We start from the raw sequence: 14074 nt of genomic DNA, 5'->3' as shown, positions 1-14074 counted from the left end.
CCATCGCAGCTGCCGTGGCCTTGATGGATGGTTCCCAGAGGAGCCATATTTGTGTAATACCTCATCTCAGATGCTTAAGGAAATTCACACAACTGGGGCTGTCCAACAGCGTTGTTGGGCTCTTGCACATTCTGGAAGAGCCTAGAGTGGCTGGTGATGCTGGATTTATCAAATGTTTCAAGTAGTTGAATTTTACCACATAATGCCGACCATTGTTTATTCAATTAGAAGAAAAGATCGCCTTGTTGATTAAGTGTGCATGAGAGAAACAGCAACGTTCCTGGCAGCAGGTTTTTGATACCCAAGAGCTTCTGTTTCTCTAGAGTTCCCGGCTTGAGAACCAGCCCAGAGCTGAGGCACTGCTGTGTCAATCAAGAGCCTCAAAATCTTCCAGTACCAAACTAAAAAGGCAGACTCCCCTGATCTTGCCTGCCATCATCCTGTGGTAGAAATGAGCTACTTCCTTGGCAGAGGAACAACTTGCCCAATCTTAAAAAAAAAAAAAAAATCAAAACCACACAAACCAGGTCCATGATTCATTACCATCAGAGCAAGCAACAATGGAAGCTGCTCTGTAGAGAGAGCAGGTGTTTAACAGAGCATTTTCTGACCCTGCTTTAGACAGAGTCTGACAGTGCTGTGTTAGGAATACCTGTGTGCAGAGGCTGCTGCAGCCAGCCTTAGCTGGTAATTGTGGGGTTACAATTTGTTAGTGCAGTCAGCACTAAATAAAAAATCCCCTTTGCATGTATACACTGTCTGTATTTCCATGCAAGCTCTGTGTTACCACAGCAGCACAGAGGAGAGATTGCAACTGTTCACAGGTGAATACAGCCAAAAAATTAGCAACAGAGCTGGAAAAAGGGGAAAGAAAGCAGGGGGGGTGTGTTCAGATGAAGCAGTCTGCAGTATTATCTGTTATGTGTACAATGTCATCCACTGTTGAAAAGAAGGCTGTAATTAAATAGAAGAGTGGAAGAAGAGGATGTGTTCACTCTAGCAGTTTTGTCTGGTCTTTCCTAAAACAATGCATTTCTTTAGCTAGCTGTAGATTCCCCTTACAGCTCCAACTTAGCATGCATTCCTCCATTTCGCCCAGACAGTTTTTACTGGAAGAGCTTATACTAACCTTAATCACCTTAAAAGACTTGTGTTTTTAACAGCAGAATTTTGACCTGGAGCCTGACCAACTCCTCTTGTTTTCCTGATGTCAGGTTCAGATTTTGGAGCTGCCGTCCAAGACGTCAGTCTGTACCTTGAAACCAGAGGTGGGTGCCAAGCTGGGCATGCCCATGTGTCTGAAGTTATGGCAGGTAAGGCAAGAGCGCCTGCTAATTGTGAAATGTTTTCCCTGTGATTCATTTTATATGAAGCACATGAATCTTTCTTCACTTGGATTTTGATTTATAATCAAACCAATCAAGTAATTATACTATTAAAAGGGGGAAAGATTTGTGAACATCCTTAATGTAACTTTCAGAGCTTTCCAAGCTTTAATGGAAGATTTGCAAATGCTCAAGGAAAGCTTTGTATCCTTAGGATAGATACAGTTTTTGCATCAATCAAGAGGAAAATGAGTGACTTACCAAAGCCAGTTGTTTGATATGGTTTCTCACTGCATTAAGACTGATGAGAAATGTTTGGGTTGCTTAAAAACACTGGTTTTAATGGCAGATTCCATTCACTTCAGTGCCCTCAGGATGAGGAAACACTCTATGAACATTTCTATTCCAGACATACAATAGGAATAAAATATTTATGGTGGTACTGACTACAGATAAAAAGGTAAATAACAGTAGTTACTGAAAAAAACACACATTTGCAAAATATTTAGCAAATAATGTTTATGGGCTGCCAACATTAACAGAAGTAATACCAAAAGGTGGCAGTAGAGTGAGGAAGGAGTTCAGGTGATTGGCTTGAAATCTCCAGAGAACTGGTGGTAAAGCTGATTCCTATGTAACCCCCTGACAACACACTGCTACAGGTCTACAGGACCAACTGAGCAGATGTCAGGGGTGTAATTCCTGCAGGCTTCTTGTGTTGGTTTCAGTTGAAAATACTATCAATCAAAGTGAGGCCTCAGTGTCTTCACCCAAGATCCTGAACCAACTGAAATCTAGAGAAATTCAGTTGCTGACTCCAGACAAAAGCCAAGAGAGGCCACAGTTGAAGTTCCATGCTGTAATTAAAAACTAGGAAAAAAAAAAAGAGGAAATTAAATAGGCTGATTAGGCTTTTGTTAAACAAAGTTCCTCCTAAAAATGCAATCAGTGTTCAGTGCCTGACTAAATGAATGGGTCTTTCTGTCTCCTCAACATTTTTTAATAAGATGGTGATAACTGTGGGACTGTTCAGTGTTGAAAATTTTCTTGCCTGTATAAGAAGTCCTCTGTCTTGCCATATTTTCTACATGCATTAATATTGATATTCCTTTAGGAAGCAGAGCAGGTGCAGAGTCTTAATTTTATATAGTTTTTGATTTTGTTGCCAGTGGGGATAAAGCAGAGGACTGGGAACTAGGAGAGCTAAATTATTCCATTCAAATTCTGACTTTGAGAACTCACCATAACTTCCTAGACTGCACCAGGCAAGTATAGATAATCTCTTAGAGTCTCACAGCTGTATTTGCTCTTTTACAAATATGCACAACTTGGTTTAAAGGCATGAGGAAGAGGATACCCTTAGGGAAATAATTGCATGTGGTGCACCAAAGTGATGCTCTGCATTCTGTTCTGTGGTTGCACTGGAAGTGGCTCTATGAGTAACCCTGTAACCATAAACCAGGAGAACACGAGCTCACCCAGCTGCAGCCCTTCCTGAACAGAGCCCTCCAGGATTCCTTTGTACACGGCCGTGTTGGGCAATGCAGACATACTCAGGAGATGAGCACTCCCAGCCCAGCACTCAGGGGTTGCCTAAGAGACTTTTTGATGTTGCTTATGGCACAGTAAATTAACAAGTTGAAACAGAAGCTGACAAGGAGAGCCCCATAAAGGTCTGAAGGAAGAGTGCTTGGGGTGATTGGCCAATGAGAGTTTGGGGGCTGCAGCCAGGTACCATCAGATTTTTCTGCAACTCAGGTAAACAGCAAACCTCCAGCAGTGGTGAATGAGAAACTTTACTACAGAGCAGAAGGCAACTGAGGTTAGGCTTGTAGATTAAGCCTCACTGGCTTCTCCTAATCAGTCAAAAAGCTTGCAGTTATTTATTTTGTTCTTTTGAGCACTCCCCCCCTTATTTTTCTAGGTTTGTCCTTAAAGATATTAGTTCATTCACTTTCTTTTGAAGATTCATGTTCTTAAATACATTGTCCCTTCAGTTTCACACCTTCCTGCTATTACTAATTGGGTGGAGTAGGATTTCTGGGAGTAAGGATAGTCTTCCCTTAAATTTTTTGCACTCCTTGGGGAAGGCATCGTATTGCATAATGGCGCAAACAAAATAATTCAACAAGAATAATACATGTCGAAACTGGAAATGCCGAGTTATTACTTTATATAAACTATTGCAATTATTCCTGTTGAGTTGACAGCAGATCACCTTTTCTTCCTTCCTTGACAATTATCCAAATGCAACAACAAAATGTTCTGCTTAGGAAGAGCAATGATTTATAATTTAATTTTTCTACTGAAACAGAACATGAATGGTGAGATTTCTCTCCAGCAGTGTCTGTTATTGGGAATTGAAATAAATAGGCTGTTGTGAAGCACTGCTTGGTGAGTCCAGGCTCAGACCAAGAGCTCCACTGATCTTTCAATAACTTTTATTGTTTTAGTTCATGTACCCATTGAAATATTACACTTCATATGGCTAGGAAACTTAGGAAGTAGTGTCGGAGACCTACATTTCATAGGAAACAGGACTTGGGTTTTAAAACACACCAATCTTAGATCTCACTTGCAAATTACTGTTTTTCACATCTAAAGTGCAATCCCCACAGCACCAAAAAAGAGGGTTTTGCTTGGCATTCCCAAAATGCTGAGCACTCACCTGTCTCTGCCATCTGCACAAGGCTGAGGGCTGCTGTGGGAGCCACCATCCCACTTGGAGCAGGGAGAGGAGCTGATGTGTTTCACTGCCTGATGACAGCCACGACTTCTGTGAAAGCCCAGCTCTGAGGGAGTCCTGTGCTCACAGAAGAGCAGCACAAATAACTGTGGGGGTTTTTTATGCTTAAACTGGGGGCTTTCTTTAAACTTAAAAGTACCTATTAAATACATTGTTTTGCTTTGAAGATTTTACCCTTTATTAAATACAAATAAAATCTGGAATGCTGATTCAGATTTTTTAAAACATTTTTGATATCTGGTATCCAAAACCAGATATTCTTCATCCAAAATACCTGATGAGTTAACATTAATTCACATGTATCTGATGCAATGTATGAATCAAGGTATTCATTGCTCTGATGTTATATTATTTTAGCAAATCAAAATTTGACAAAAAAATTGTTCATAATTCTGGGCACTGTGAGAAATCTGCCTTATAGGCCTTTCTAGCCAGAGCATGCTCCCTTCCTTTTCAAAGGAAAAAGGATCTTAAAGGAAGGAAGGAGGCTCCTCCAAGATCCCAGGTGCGGACAGACCCATTCAGAAGCATGATATAGGGGAGTTCCTAAATTTACAAGGATTTCCCCTTAGTTTCCTTCTTCTAAGGAGCAATGTTGTTCCCTGCTCTTTGAGCTCTATTCCTCAAACACTTTTCTAGGCTGAGTAAGGCGAGGAAGCACATGAGGCTGGTACTCAGAAGTTGTGTTACTCAGACCACCCATCTCTTGTTAGCTTAACTTCCCCCAGAATAACCAGTGGGAGAACAGTCTGCACCATCAGTAGAGGCAGTGAGCCTTTGGCCACTACAGGTTTGTATCATGACACTGACAGCCAACGAGCTCGACCTCCTTCAATAATGTGATACTGGTAAAAATTAGTTCTTTATGCCCTTTATCTTAATTGCATACTGAGCAAACAAATCCTGTAGGAGCAGACAGTGTTTGGAAATACCTGAATATCCTGCTGGATACATTTTTTAGATGTGCCTGCATGAGGTGGTAATAATCCCAATGGCTATTTTGATATTTCTTCTCCTTTTAAAGAAACAACTGGCATTAACAGATGCTGTTGTTTTAGTTGCTTTTCACTGGGGATTTGCATCTTCACTCTCATAACCAGGTACTGCTTACAGATCATTAGTCTTTTGGCTGGAGCAATGATGAATATTTTCCTTAAGTGTGACATGTAATCCAGTAATGTTCCCTTCTTTGAGTTATTTCAGAGGCTTAAATAAATTAGGTGTCTGCCCAGGGTGCCCTGCCCTTTGGCCTGTGACATCATTAATCAAAATAGCTTTCAATTGGTTACAGTGGGACTCGGGCGCCCATTAACCCCTTGGTGACTGACCCAGCGGTTCCTGCTGGGAGGTTCAGTGTTTACCCTCAAGCACTGTGGGGTACTTGGGCAGGCAGTCCCTCTGGGCAGCCCTGCACCTGGAACCCCTGGGCATGGCACTTCTCAATGCCCACACAGGCTTGTATTGCTTGAGAGTACTCAGCTGCTCTGTGGAACCTTTTCTGTGAAGTGCAAACAAAGTTCAGACCTTGAAGTAAAGCTCCTGAAAATTTCAGTCAGGCTCTTTTCAGTTGTTATAGAGGGCAATAGTTTGGATTTTCAGAGAGAAATTTTCTCCCTCTATATGTGTATGTATGTATATGTATATATATATATATATATATATGTATGTATGTATGTATGTATATGTTAAATATGTATAATATATATAACATTTAGAATTTGATATGTAGATATAAAACCTGTAAGTGCATATTACCTAGTAATGCTTTCTGTAAGTGAACGGAATCTCAACATTTGATATTTAGATACCTAAACTTCTTTTCATTTCTACACCAGTCAGCGTTTTAACTTATTCTCTTGATGCTTGGACTACAACCTACACAGGGATGGTAATTTTCTTAACAGACTATTTACTTCTCAAACAATTTTATTTTTCCTTAATCAGCTCAGCTGTGGTGCACAACCTGTGCTTCTGGCTGGCTATGAAGATGGATCAGTTGTCCTCTGGAATGTGTCAACGGGAAAAGCGTTGAGCCGACTCATTTGCCACCAGGAGCCAGTGATGAGCCTTGACTTTGACTCAGAGAAGGCCAAGGGGATCTCAGGCTCATCTGAAAAGGTGCTTAGCATCTGGAGCCTCAATGAGCAACAGAACCTCCAGGTCAGGATCACTGGCCCTCTAGTGTCATTTATCCCACTTTGCACTAACAGTTTGATAGACTAAAAAAATATTTAGTCATGAAGAGGAGTTGTTGCAGATCTCTAGCTAATTAATCACAGACTGCTTAGAATGTCTGTGCTATGTGACTAGCCTTAGCAAAAGATGGTGAGGATTTAAAAAAAAAGGAAAAACCCTCCCTCACATGTTTCTGGTTTTACCAAAGTTGCAACAGTCACACAGGCCCAGCATTACTCAAGCCATTGCCTCTGTATCTTCATTTATCACATTGGTAGTATCCAGCTCTCAGAACGTCCTAAACATTATAAATGAGTTATAAAAATGAGAAACAAAGGATTGCTTTTCCAAAGGTTCTGCTTGAATGGCTATAATGAGCTTTCCACTGTGGGAAAGACAAAGTATTCCATTAAATACTTCTCAAACAGAAAGAGTAGGAGTAGCCCAGCTAGCACCAAGAGGACATGAGGTTTAGGCACCCAGCTTTGTTTGCACCTACAGGGCCCAGGCAGAGACACAAAATCAGGCAGTTGGCTGCCCCAGTTCATGTCTGAGCTGTGGTACTGTGAATGGCTGGGTTAGAAAGAGGTTGTGTAATCCCCAGCTCAGGCTGTGCTAGGGAATGGCCATAAATACTGCTTTCATCTAGACAACTTTAGCAATTGTTCCAACAGTGCCAAGGCGTTAAGTACAATCTGGAAATGTAGGTGTGGAAATAAAGTGCAAAAAGGCTCTGAAAATTAAAACAGCCCATGCACAGTCTCTCCACTGCTGGGTGCTTTAACCTTTTTTAAGTGGCAGCTGTCCCATGAACAATGGAGAGGGCCTGAATCAGCCCCTGTGTGCCCATGTCATGCTTAAGAAGAATCTCCTGGATACACCAGTTCAAGGGAGAACAATAACTGCTGTTCCACCTTGCAGCTTTTATGGAATTCTTTTTTAAGTAGTACAGCAAGTTGATGCTGTTTTCTGAATGGTGCTACAGGAAGAAAAGCACATGCTGGGACATCCTGTGGTAACTCATCACCTGGGGGACACTGTAAAGGTGTGGAATCTGTGACACATCCCCACAGCACCTGCTTTTCTGGGGTGACAGGGCAAACACATCCAATCCCAGTGAAGTTTGGAGGACGTGGCACTCACTGAGGAGGCAGCTGAACCTTAATACACAATACAACACAACATGAAAGAGGGACTCTGCGCTCTGAATGAGTAGTGAAGGTGTCTGATAGACAATTGTCTTGGTTTGGGTTTGCTGGTTTTTTGGTCCTGTTTGCCCTGCCCTTGCCCAGCCTCCCCCTGCTTGTCACCATCTGCACCAGGTGTCCTTAACTCAGACAAGGGGAGGGAAGGTGAGGGAAGGTGAGCAATCCCATTAAGAAACTTGGTATTGAGACTCATTCTCTAAGGTAAAGGTGACAGAAATCTGACAGCGTGACAGGTTTCTTAAATTTTCAAATACTCTGTTGGTGGAGAGAAAGCTGTTCTTTCATATTAATTATAGCAAAACTTTTTTCCTAAAAGAAAAGAAAATACTGTTCTTTACAGCACATTTCACTTAGGAGTTAATGGTATGCAGGGCTACAGGTACAACTTGCAGGAGAAACAGTTGTTCCCCTGAAATATTGCAAGTATTGTTTTTCACAAGATATTCGCATTCCAAGGGGATGTAAGATCAGCTACACCTTCAGCACCTCACACTGAGAGATAGAAGCTTGCCTCAGAAGAAATTTAAATGCCAAGTATTATAAGCTACAAGCAATGCTCCTGTGCTTCATGGGAGCACGAGTGCCCTAAAAAAATGCATCTTTCATATGAGCAGTAGAGATTGTCAAAGACATAGATTAAGTTTTTTTCCACTATTGCATTAATAATATAAACCAGATGGGGATTTTTTTTCCCTGACATTCCAGGTACCTGAGGTAATGGTAGACGTTGGAAAGCCACTCAGTGGCACATTATTTTTATTCTAAAAGGTTTTAATAAGTAACCGTGGTGCACAGATATCTGCCGTTGGAGAGGGAATGATGCAATGATGGTACTGAGCTCTGTTTTAAGTGGCAGAGTTCCAGTGTGGCAATGAATAGATGATGAAGGGAACTGCAGAGTTTATTGCTATGAGGAAAGTTTGTATTGTCTCCTACAGGAAAGTTGCTGAATTCATCACTGTCAGCAAATGATAGGATTGGTTATGAGCCTTCTGATTTGGATGAGATATTGTAATTATGTGATGAAGTTTGTGGTAGAATGTAGGAGGTAAACAGCTTCTGCAGGTGAATAAACATAGCAGAACTAAGAAATCTGATAACCACAGAATCTTCTTTTTATATGACAAGAGAAAAAGTCCTGTAAGCTGTATTGTAAGTTTTGTTGGTTTGGTTGCTGAGGCTTTTCCCCCAAATGCTGAAGCTTAGTCTGATGCTATTTTGGTTATTTTCCTAATAAGCAGAGGGCTTGAAGACATGCTTTGGCTGTAGATGCAAGTATCCTTGATTGTGACTGGCTGAAAGCAGCTCACCTGTTTTTACCTCTTTGTTTTTTTAATTACAAGCTGGTTTTCTGGTTAGGAAATTGGGTTGGTATTGGACTGCTGTAGTTAGTGACTTACTGTAGTAGGTCCTGGGATGGCACAAATCCTGGCAGTAGGATTACACCTGGCTGCATATACCTTGAGCAAGTTTTCTCCTTTGTGTTGTTTTTGTCTCTTGCTCTTGTATTTGCACATCACGCACAAATGCCCACTGTTCCCTCATGTTCCACAGCCAACAGGCATCACCATGACAGGCTTCCTTTTCAAGTTGGAGCTTGCTGAGGACATGCCACTTCTCCAGTCGCCCTGATTGTGCTGTATGGATCTTGCCCACATAATTGACATTAATGATGGGAGCACCACGCCTGGCACTGGTTATGGCCATTAGCCAATAGTCTCAGTTACAGAGTAAGACCCATCCTCCATGTGCCAGGCTAGTGATGTAAGGAATAAATCTTTCCCTTGCCAGGACATTTACACCAACAAAAATGCCACTGAGACCATGCTGCCTTAGGCCTACCCTGGGGAGTTTGGAGCACATGTACTAACAAAAAGCACAGGTTTTACAGTAGCAGCCCCATCAAGAGGCCCCCATAGAGCCTGCTATTTCTCATTAGACTTGAGCAGAACTTGCTGTCCTCTGCTCTGAATTCGTTGCAGACACATTCTTCAGGTCAGCTTTGAAAAATAAATGTATAGAGCATGTAAAAAGCATGTCAAGTTTCATTCAACCTTTTGTCTTACTGAACTGCACAGCTCTTGCTGTTTGAGTAGGTAGCTGGGTAGTTCTTATATAGTTGAAAAATAATTACTTGTGGCTTTGTGCCTGTAAGGTTCCAAGATGTGTTCAGCTGCATCTAAAACCAACTCTGACTAACATTTCCAGAGTTTTCTACATCCAGTATAAAGGTTAAAATTATCTGCAATAATATGTCTTTATAACCCTGTACTAGGTATGCATCATGGAATGTCCTTCAAGGAGGAAATCTCCTCAGGTGTGATGTACTTGCCAGTCCCTTCCTGCCTCAGACAAACAGTAAACACCACACAGTGAATTAAACAGGCACTGGATGATACTAAGCTTTGGTACAGGAGAGCTACAGACTCAGGCTTAAGGAGACAGTGGCATTAATGTGTTGTTTCCAATGCTACTTATGAATAACAGCAGTTCAGGGCCAGCTTTATAAGCCAAAGGTGTTTTCCCCATTTTGACAGAAGCTGAGCTGTTTCCACACACACACACACACACACAGTCTTGTGTGCATATTTCACAGCTATTTCAGAGGCAGATTGCTCAGACAAGTTACCTGAGGTGAGAACAGCAAAGGTGTGTTACTTTGAGCTTTGTTCCTCAAGAAACTCATGTAAGTGAAGCAAAAACTTTTTGTTCCAGGCGCTAAGTCCTGTGCAGCCCCAGTGCCTTCTGAAGGAAGCCAAATGCCTCCCAATTGAATTGTGCCCCTCTGTGCCCCAGCAGTCTCCAAACAGTAACAAAAGGCTTCCAAGACTGAAATCAATAACTTGGCCATAATCCCCTCCTTGGATTTGGTGTAAATAGAAGTCTCTTGGGAAGGAGTACTAGAAATACAGATTTCCTGACACTGTAACCCAATTCCTGGAAGCATTCCTTTCTCAGTACTGAGGTAAATGCTACAACAGCTTATTGGGGGTTTTGTGAGGGGCCAAAGTAGTAGAAAATAGCAGCAGGTAGCTTAAGCATCAGCTCAGAAGGGTCTCAGCCTGGGAATTCTTCTGCAAAGAAGCAGGGAAAATATATGGCCTTAGCTGTGAACATTGTAGCTCATACAAGAATAGCTGGAAGAAAAGGGCAAAGCTGCACTCAAAACCTCAACTCAGAGCTTCACTTGTGACAGAATATATATAGCTTTAAATGCAAAATAAACGAAAAGCATACAAGAGTTTGGTTTATTTTATGAAAATTGCTCTGGAAATGGGAGGCTCAAGTTAAGGTGTTTTCTGTCTCTGTCTATTGTTGCTCTCACCAAGCACCACCCACCACATGGTGAAAAGCTCCACGCTGCCTGTGTCACACTGGTGTGTTGGGTGAGCACAACACCTGCTAAAGCACCGAAACATTCTTTTCTTCTGTTTTGAACAACTTGAGCTCATTTGTAACTTTTTCCCAAAGGTTTACAAAACACACAAACTCGTCAACGCTGGCATATCTGATATCACCATCCGGCCAGACAAGAAGATTTTGGCAACAGCAGGGTGGGATCATCGCATCAGGATCTTTGGGTGGAAAAAGCTGAAGCCCTTGGCAGTGCTGGACTATCACACAGCAACCGCCCACTGCGTGTCCTTCTCAGACCACAGCAACCCCCGGGACAGACTGCTGGCAGCCGGCTCCAGAGATCAGCGCATCAGTGTCTGGTCCATCTATGCTCAGACATGACACATCCTGCACGGCCATGGACTAGGAAAACAGGACTGCTGAAGCAATTCTTAGCACTGTAATTCAAACGTGCATGTGGGGAAGTGGTAGAATCTGTCTCCAGGCTGAAGTGAGAGTCCTAGGCTAATTCTTATGCTGCTTGTTTAAGCTATAAATTTTTTCTTCCATAGAAGAAAGTGTATTTTTAAAATTCATAAGCAGAACAAGGCCAGTCACAAAGACCAAAGTTGCTTTGGGTTCTGCTACAGGTTTTGCAACACCTTTCCTTTGGCGGGTTGCTGACATAACTTGTGCCAATATCTTTTGTAAAAATGGACTGGAATCCCTCAAACTGCAGTGGGGGCAGAATATGTCTGTTTGTAAGTCATTTATGTATCCAAGAATCTGAATCAGTGTAAAACATCACTCTTCCTTGAAAATTTATACCCATTAAACCACCTCCAGTGGTTTCTCATTGTCAGTTACTTTTTCTTCCCCGTAACTGAAAGGCTATCAGAACACCCTTGATTTGTTCACACTCCTGTCAGTTTCTAACTTAAACCAACAGCCAGGAATGTGACTAGGGATGGCCTTCGGCATTTATGAATTTCATTATGTCTCCTGTCACCTCAAGCCTCACAATTAATCACGAGAAAGAAAGGAAAAAAATCTTCCCCAACATTGCACTGCAAAGCTGTGTAAAGCCTTTTACAGAGCCAGTGCTAAATCCTTTCCATAGACTGATGAGCTGAAGGATTTAAACTCGACAATCCAATTAGCGCCCTTCTCCTTGGAGAGTCCAGGCTGAGTTTCAGCGTGGAAAGTCAGGGATTCAGCTGCACAGCTCCCATTAACATTTAGGGGAATCACATGGGTAAATCCTTATCCACACTGTGCAAATGGTTCCATTAACTTGTCATCTCTACAGTCATGGAAACTGAAATTCATTCATGAAAGTTTTTTTGTTTGCCTCACAAAGCAGCATTTGCATTCTTCTAAAGCATATTAGACACACACCAGTGTGCTGAGAGCCAGGGTACTGCTGGATTCCGTCACAAAGCTGCAGTGACAACTGTATCCAGGCTGTACACTGTTGATACTTGATTGTAAATAATTGTTTCTGCTCTGTAGAGAGGTGGAAATCAAAGAAAAAGTGACCAAAAGTGAACAGCAACATCAAAGACTTTGAAAATTATTTGAGGAAAAACACAAATGCAAATTAAGGTTTACGTCTGTTATCCAGCTGTGCTTTGCAGACAGAGAATATTGCTAGACTGAAAGCCTTAAGCACCCAGCCTGATGTTCTTTACATTAAAACACAGAACCAGGATACTGTTGCCAGGCTTTTCTAAATAAAACGGGGCCTGACACATTTTAGAGTGTGGTGACACTTTAAATAATGCATTTCTTTGATTATTTCTTTACTATTCAGTAGCTGCATGGAGGATCACATTGCAGTTGAAATTTAAAGCCTAATTTTGAGTGATCCTGAGTCAAGGGGAGGTGATGGTGTTCATTACAGCTACCAGACAGAGTTGCACTTCTCCACCATCATCCACCTCCCACACAGAAGAGGAGCTGCCCCCGCTGTACAAGCAGCTCCAGCCTCAGCCTTGTGGAACGAGATGCAGTCACCTTCCACAAACCTGCTGCTGGATGAAACCTTTTCTTTTGTTCTTTTTCCCCTTTCTCAAAGGAGGTCAGAATTGATACAAAGAAACAATTAAATAAATAAATGAAGAATGTGCTGTTGCATGTGGTTTTGGGGCCTGTCCTAGGGAGTTTGCACAGAGATTTCCTTTTGCCTGTGCTGTCTGGTACACCACACGTGTGCCCCAGAGGGTGCCAGCATTCCTCCTCCATGGCAGCAAACAGCAGCCTGCACTGCTGGGCAGTTTCCACAGAAGTGAGCTGTGGGTTTAATGTTCATCCAGCAGGAAAGGAAACCCAGGGCTCACCCATCTTGGGCAAATGCTTAGTGTAAGAAATAATTTTTGATGCAAATATTCTGGCATTGGCACAGTGGCACCCTCTGGAAAGAAGGATTAATACCCCATGCCTTACTGAGAGCATTATTAGATCAGAGGCTGAAAGTTAGGAATTATTGAGTATATTTTCTCTGAAAATTGCCATTTACTGTCAACATCTGTATCTAAAGTAATTAGGGAGACTCATAAGGGATGTTTAGATTTCCAAATGGGTCTTTTGGAAGATACTTTAAAGATTACTGGGTGCTTTAAATTACTACCTTTTGCTGAGAGTTAAATATTTATGTTTGTCTGATTAGGTAGATTTAAAAACAAACTTAGTCATGCAAGTACAAATTGAAAATGAGGACATGAACTGCATCTCAGACACACAGGTGAGAGATTCATCAGCTTCAGGAGGAAGGACACAGGTTGCAGAGCTGCTTGCAGGAACAGACCCATCCTTTACTTCCCATTACCAAGGCACTATCCATGTCATGCCTTTTCACAATACAATTAATTCATTAACACTTTATATCACTACTGATTTTATCTAAACACCCAGAAAACAGATTTTTCTTTCACAATGTAGTTTCCTTGAAATGAGCAACCAGACTACACTAGTTTGATTTAGAGTTGAGCCTAAATGCCATAGTTTGATTGTGAATTACAGTCTTCTAACAGTTTATTTGCCTAAGGAATTAACCTGGACTTCCCCAAAGAAGAATGGTTTCCAACAGGAAAGACAATCTATGTCAATATAGGCTGTAAAACACAATTGTCTGATAATAACTATAACTGTAAAATACAGATGTCTGATTGCATCTAATAAATTAATTTTTTCATTTTAAAAAAATTACAGTTGTGCCATGAGCATGGTTGTCACTCAAGATTTCCACTGACTTGCTAGCAGAAGGCTGTGAGTGAGGAGCCACC

General features: G+C 41.7%; 1 protein-coding gene across 3 annotated transcripts in view; it reads left to right on the top strand.

The window, feature by feature from the left end:
* The window catches only part of GNB1L (G protein subunit beta 1 like), a 49098-nt gene that overhangs the window by 32049 nt on the left and 2975 nt on the right, over positions 1–14074 (top strand). For 2 of the 3 annotated variants that reach the window (XM_030959014.1, XM_030959016.1), the window contains exons 5-7: positions 1215–1313; positions 6016–6231; positions 10926–13990. In XM_030959014.1, the coding sequence (XP_030814874.1) occupies positions 1215–1313; positions 6016–6231; positions 10926–11192 (582 nt within the window). In that variant the 3' untranslated portion in view covers positions 11193–13990. Of the gene's footprint in view, positions 1–1214; positions 1314–6015; positions 6232–10925; positions 13991–14074 lie in introns of those variants that run through there. The other variant, XM_030959015.1, reaches the window with a different exon arrangement.

Source organism: Camarhynchus parvulus, chromosome 15 (assembly GCF_901933205.1).
Source record: "Camarhynchus parvulus chromosome 15, STF_HiC, whole genome shotgun sequence".
NCBI lineage: Eukaryota > Metazoa > Chordata > Aves > Passeriformes > Thraupidae > Camarhynchus > Camarhynchus parvulus.
The sequence above is the reverse complement of the archived record's forward strand: the minus strand, read 5'-3'. Positions and strand labels throughout refer to the sequence as shown.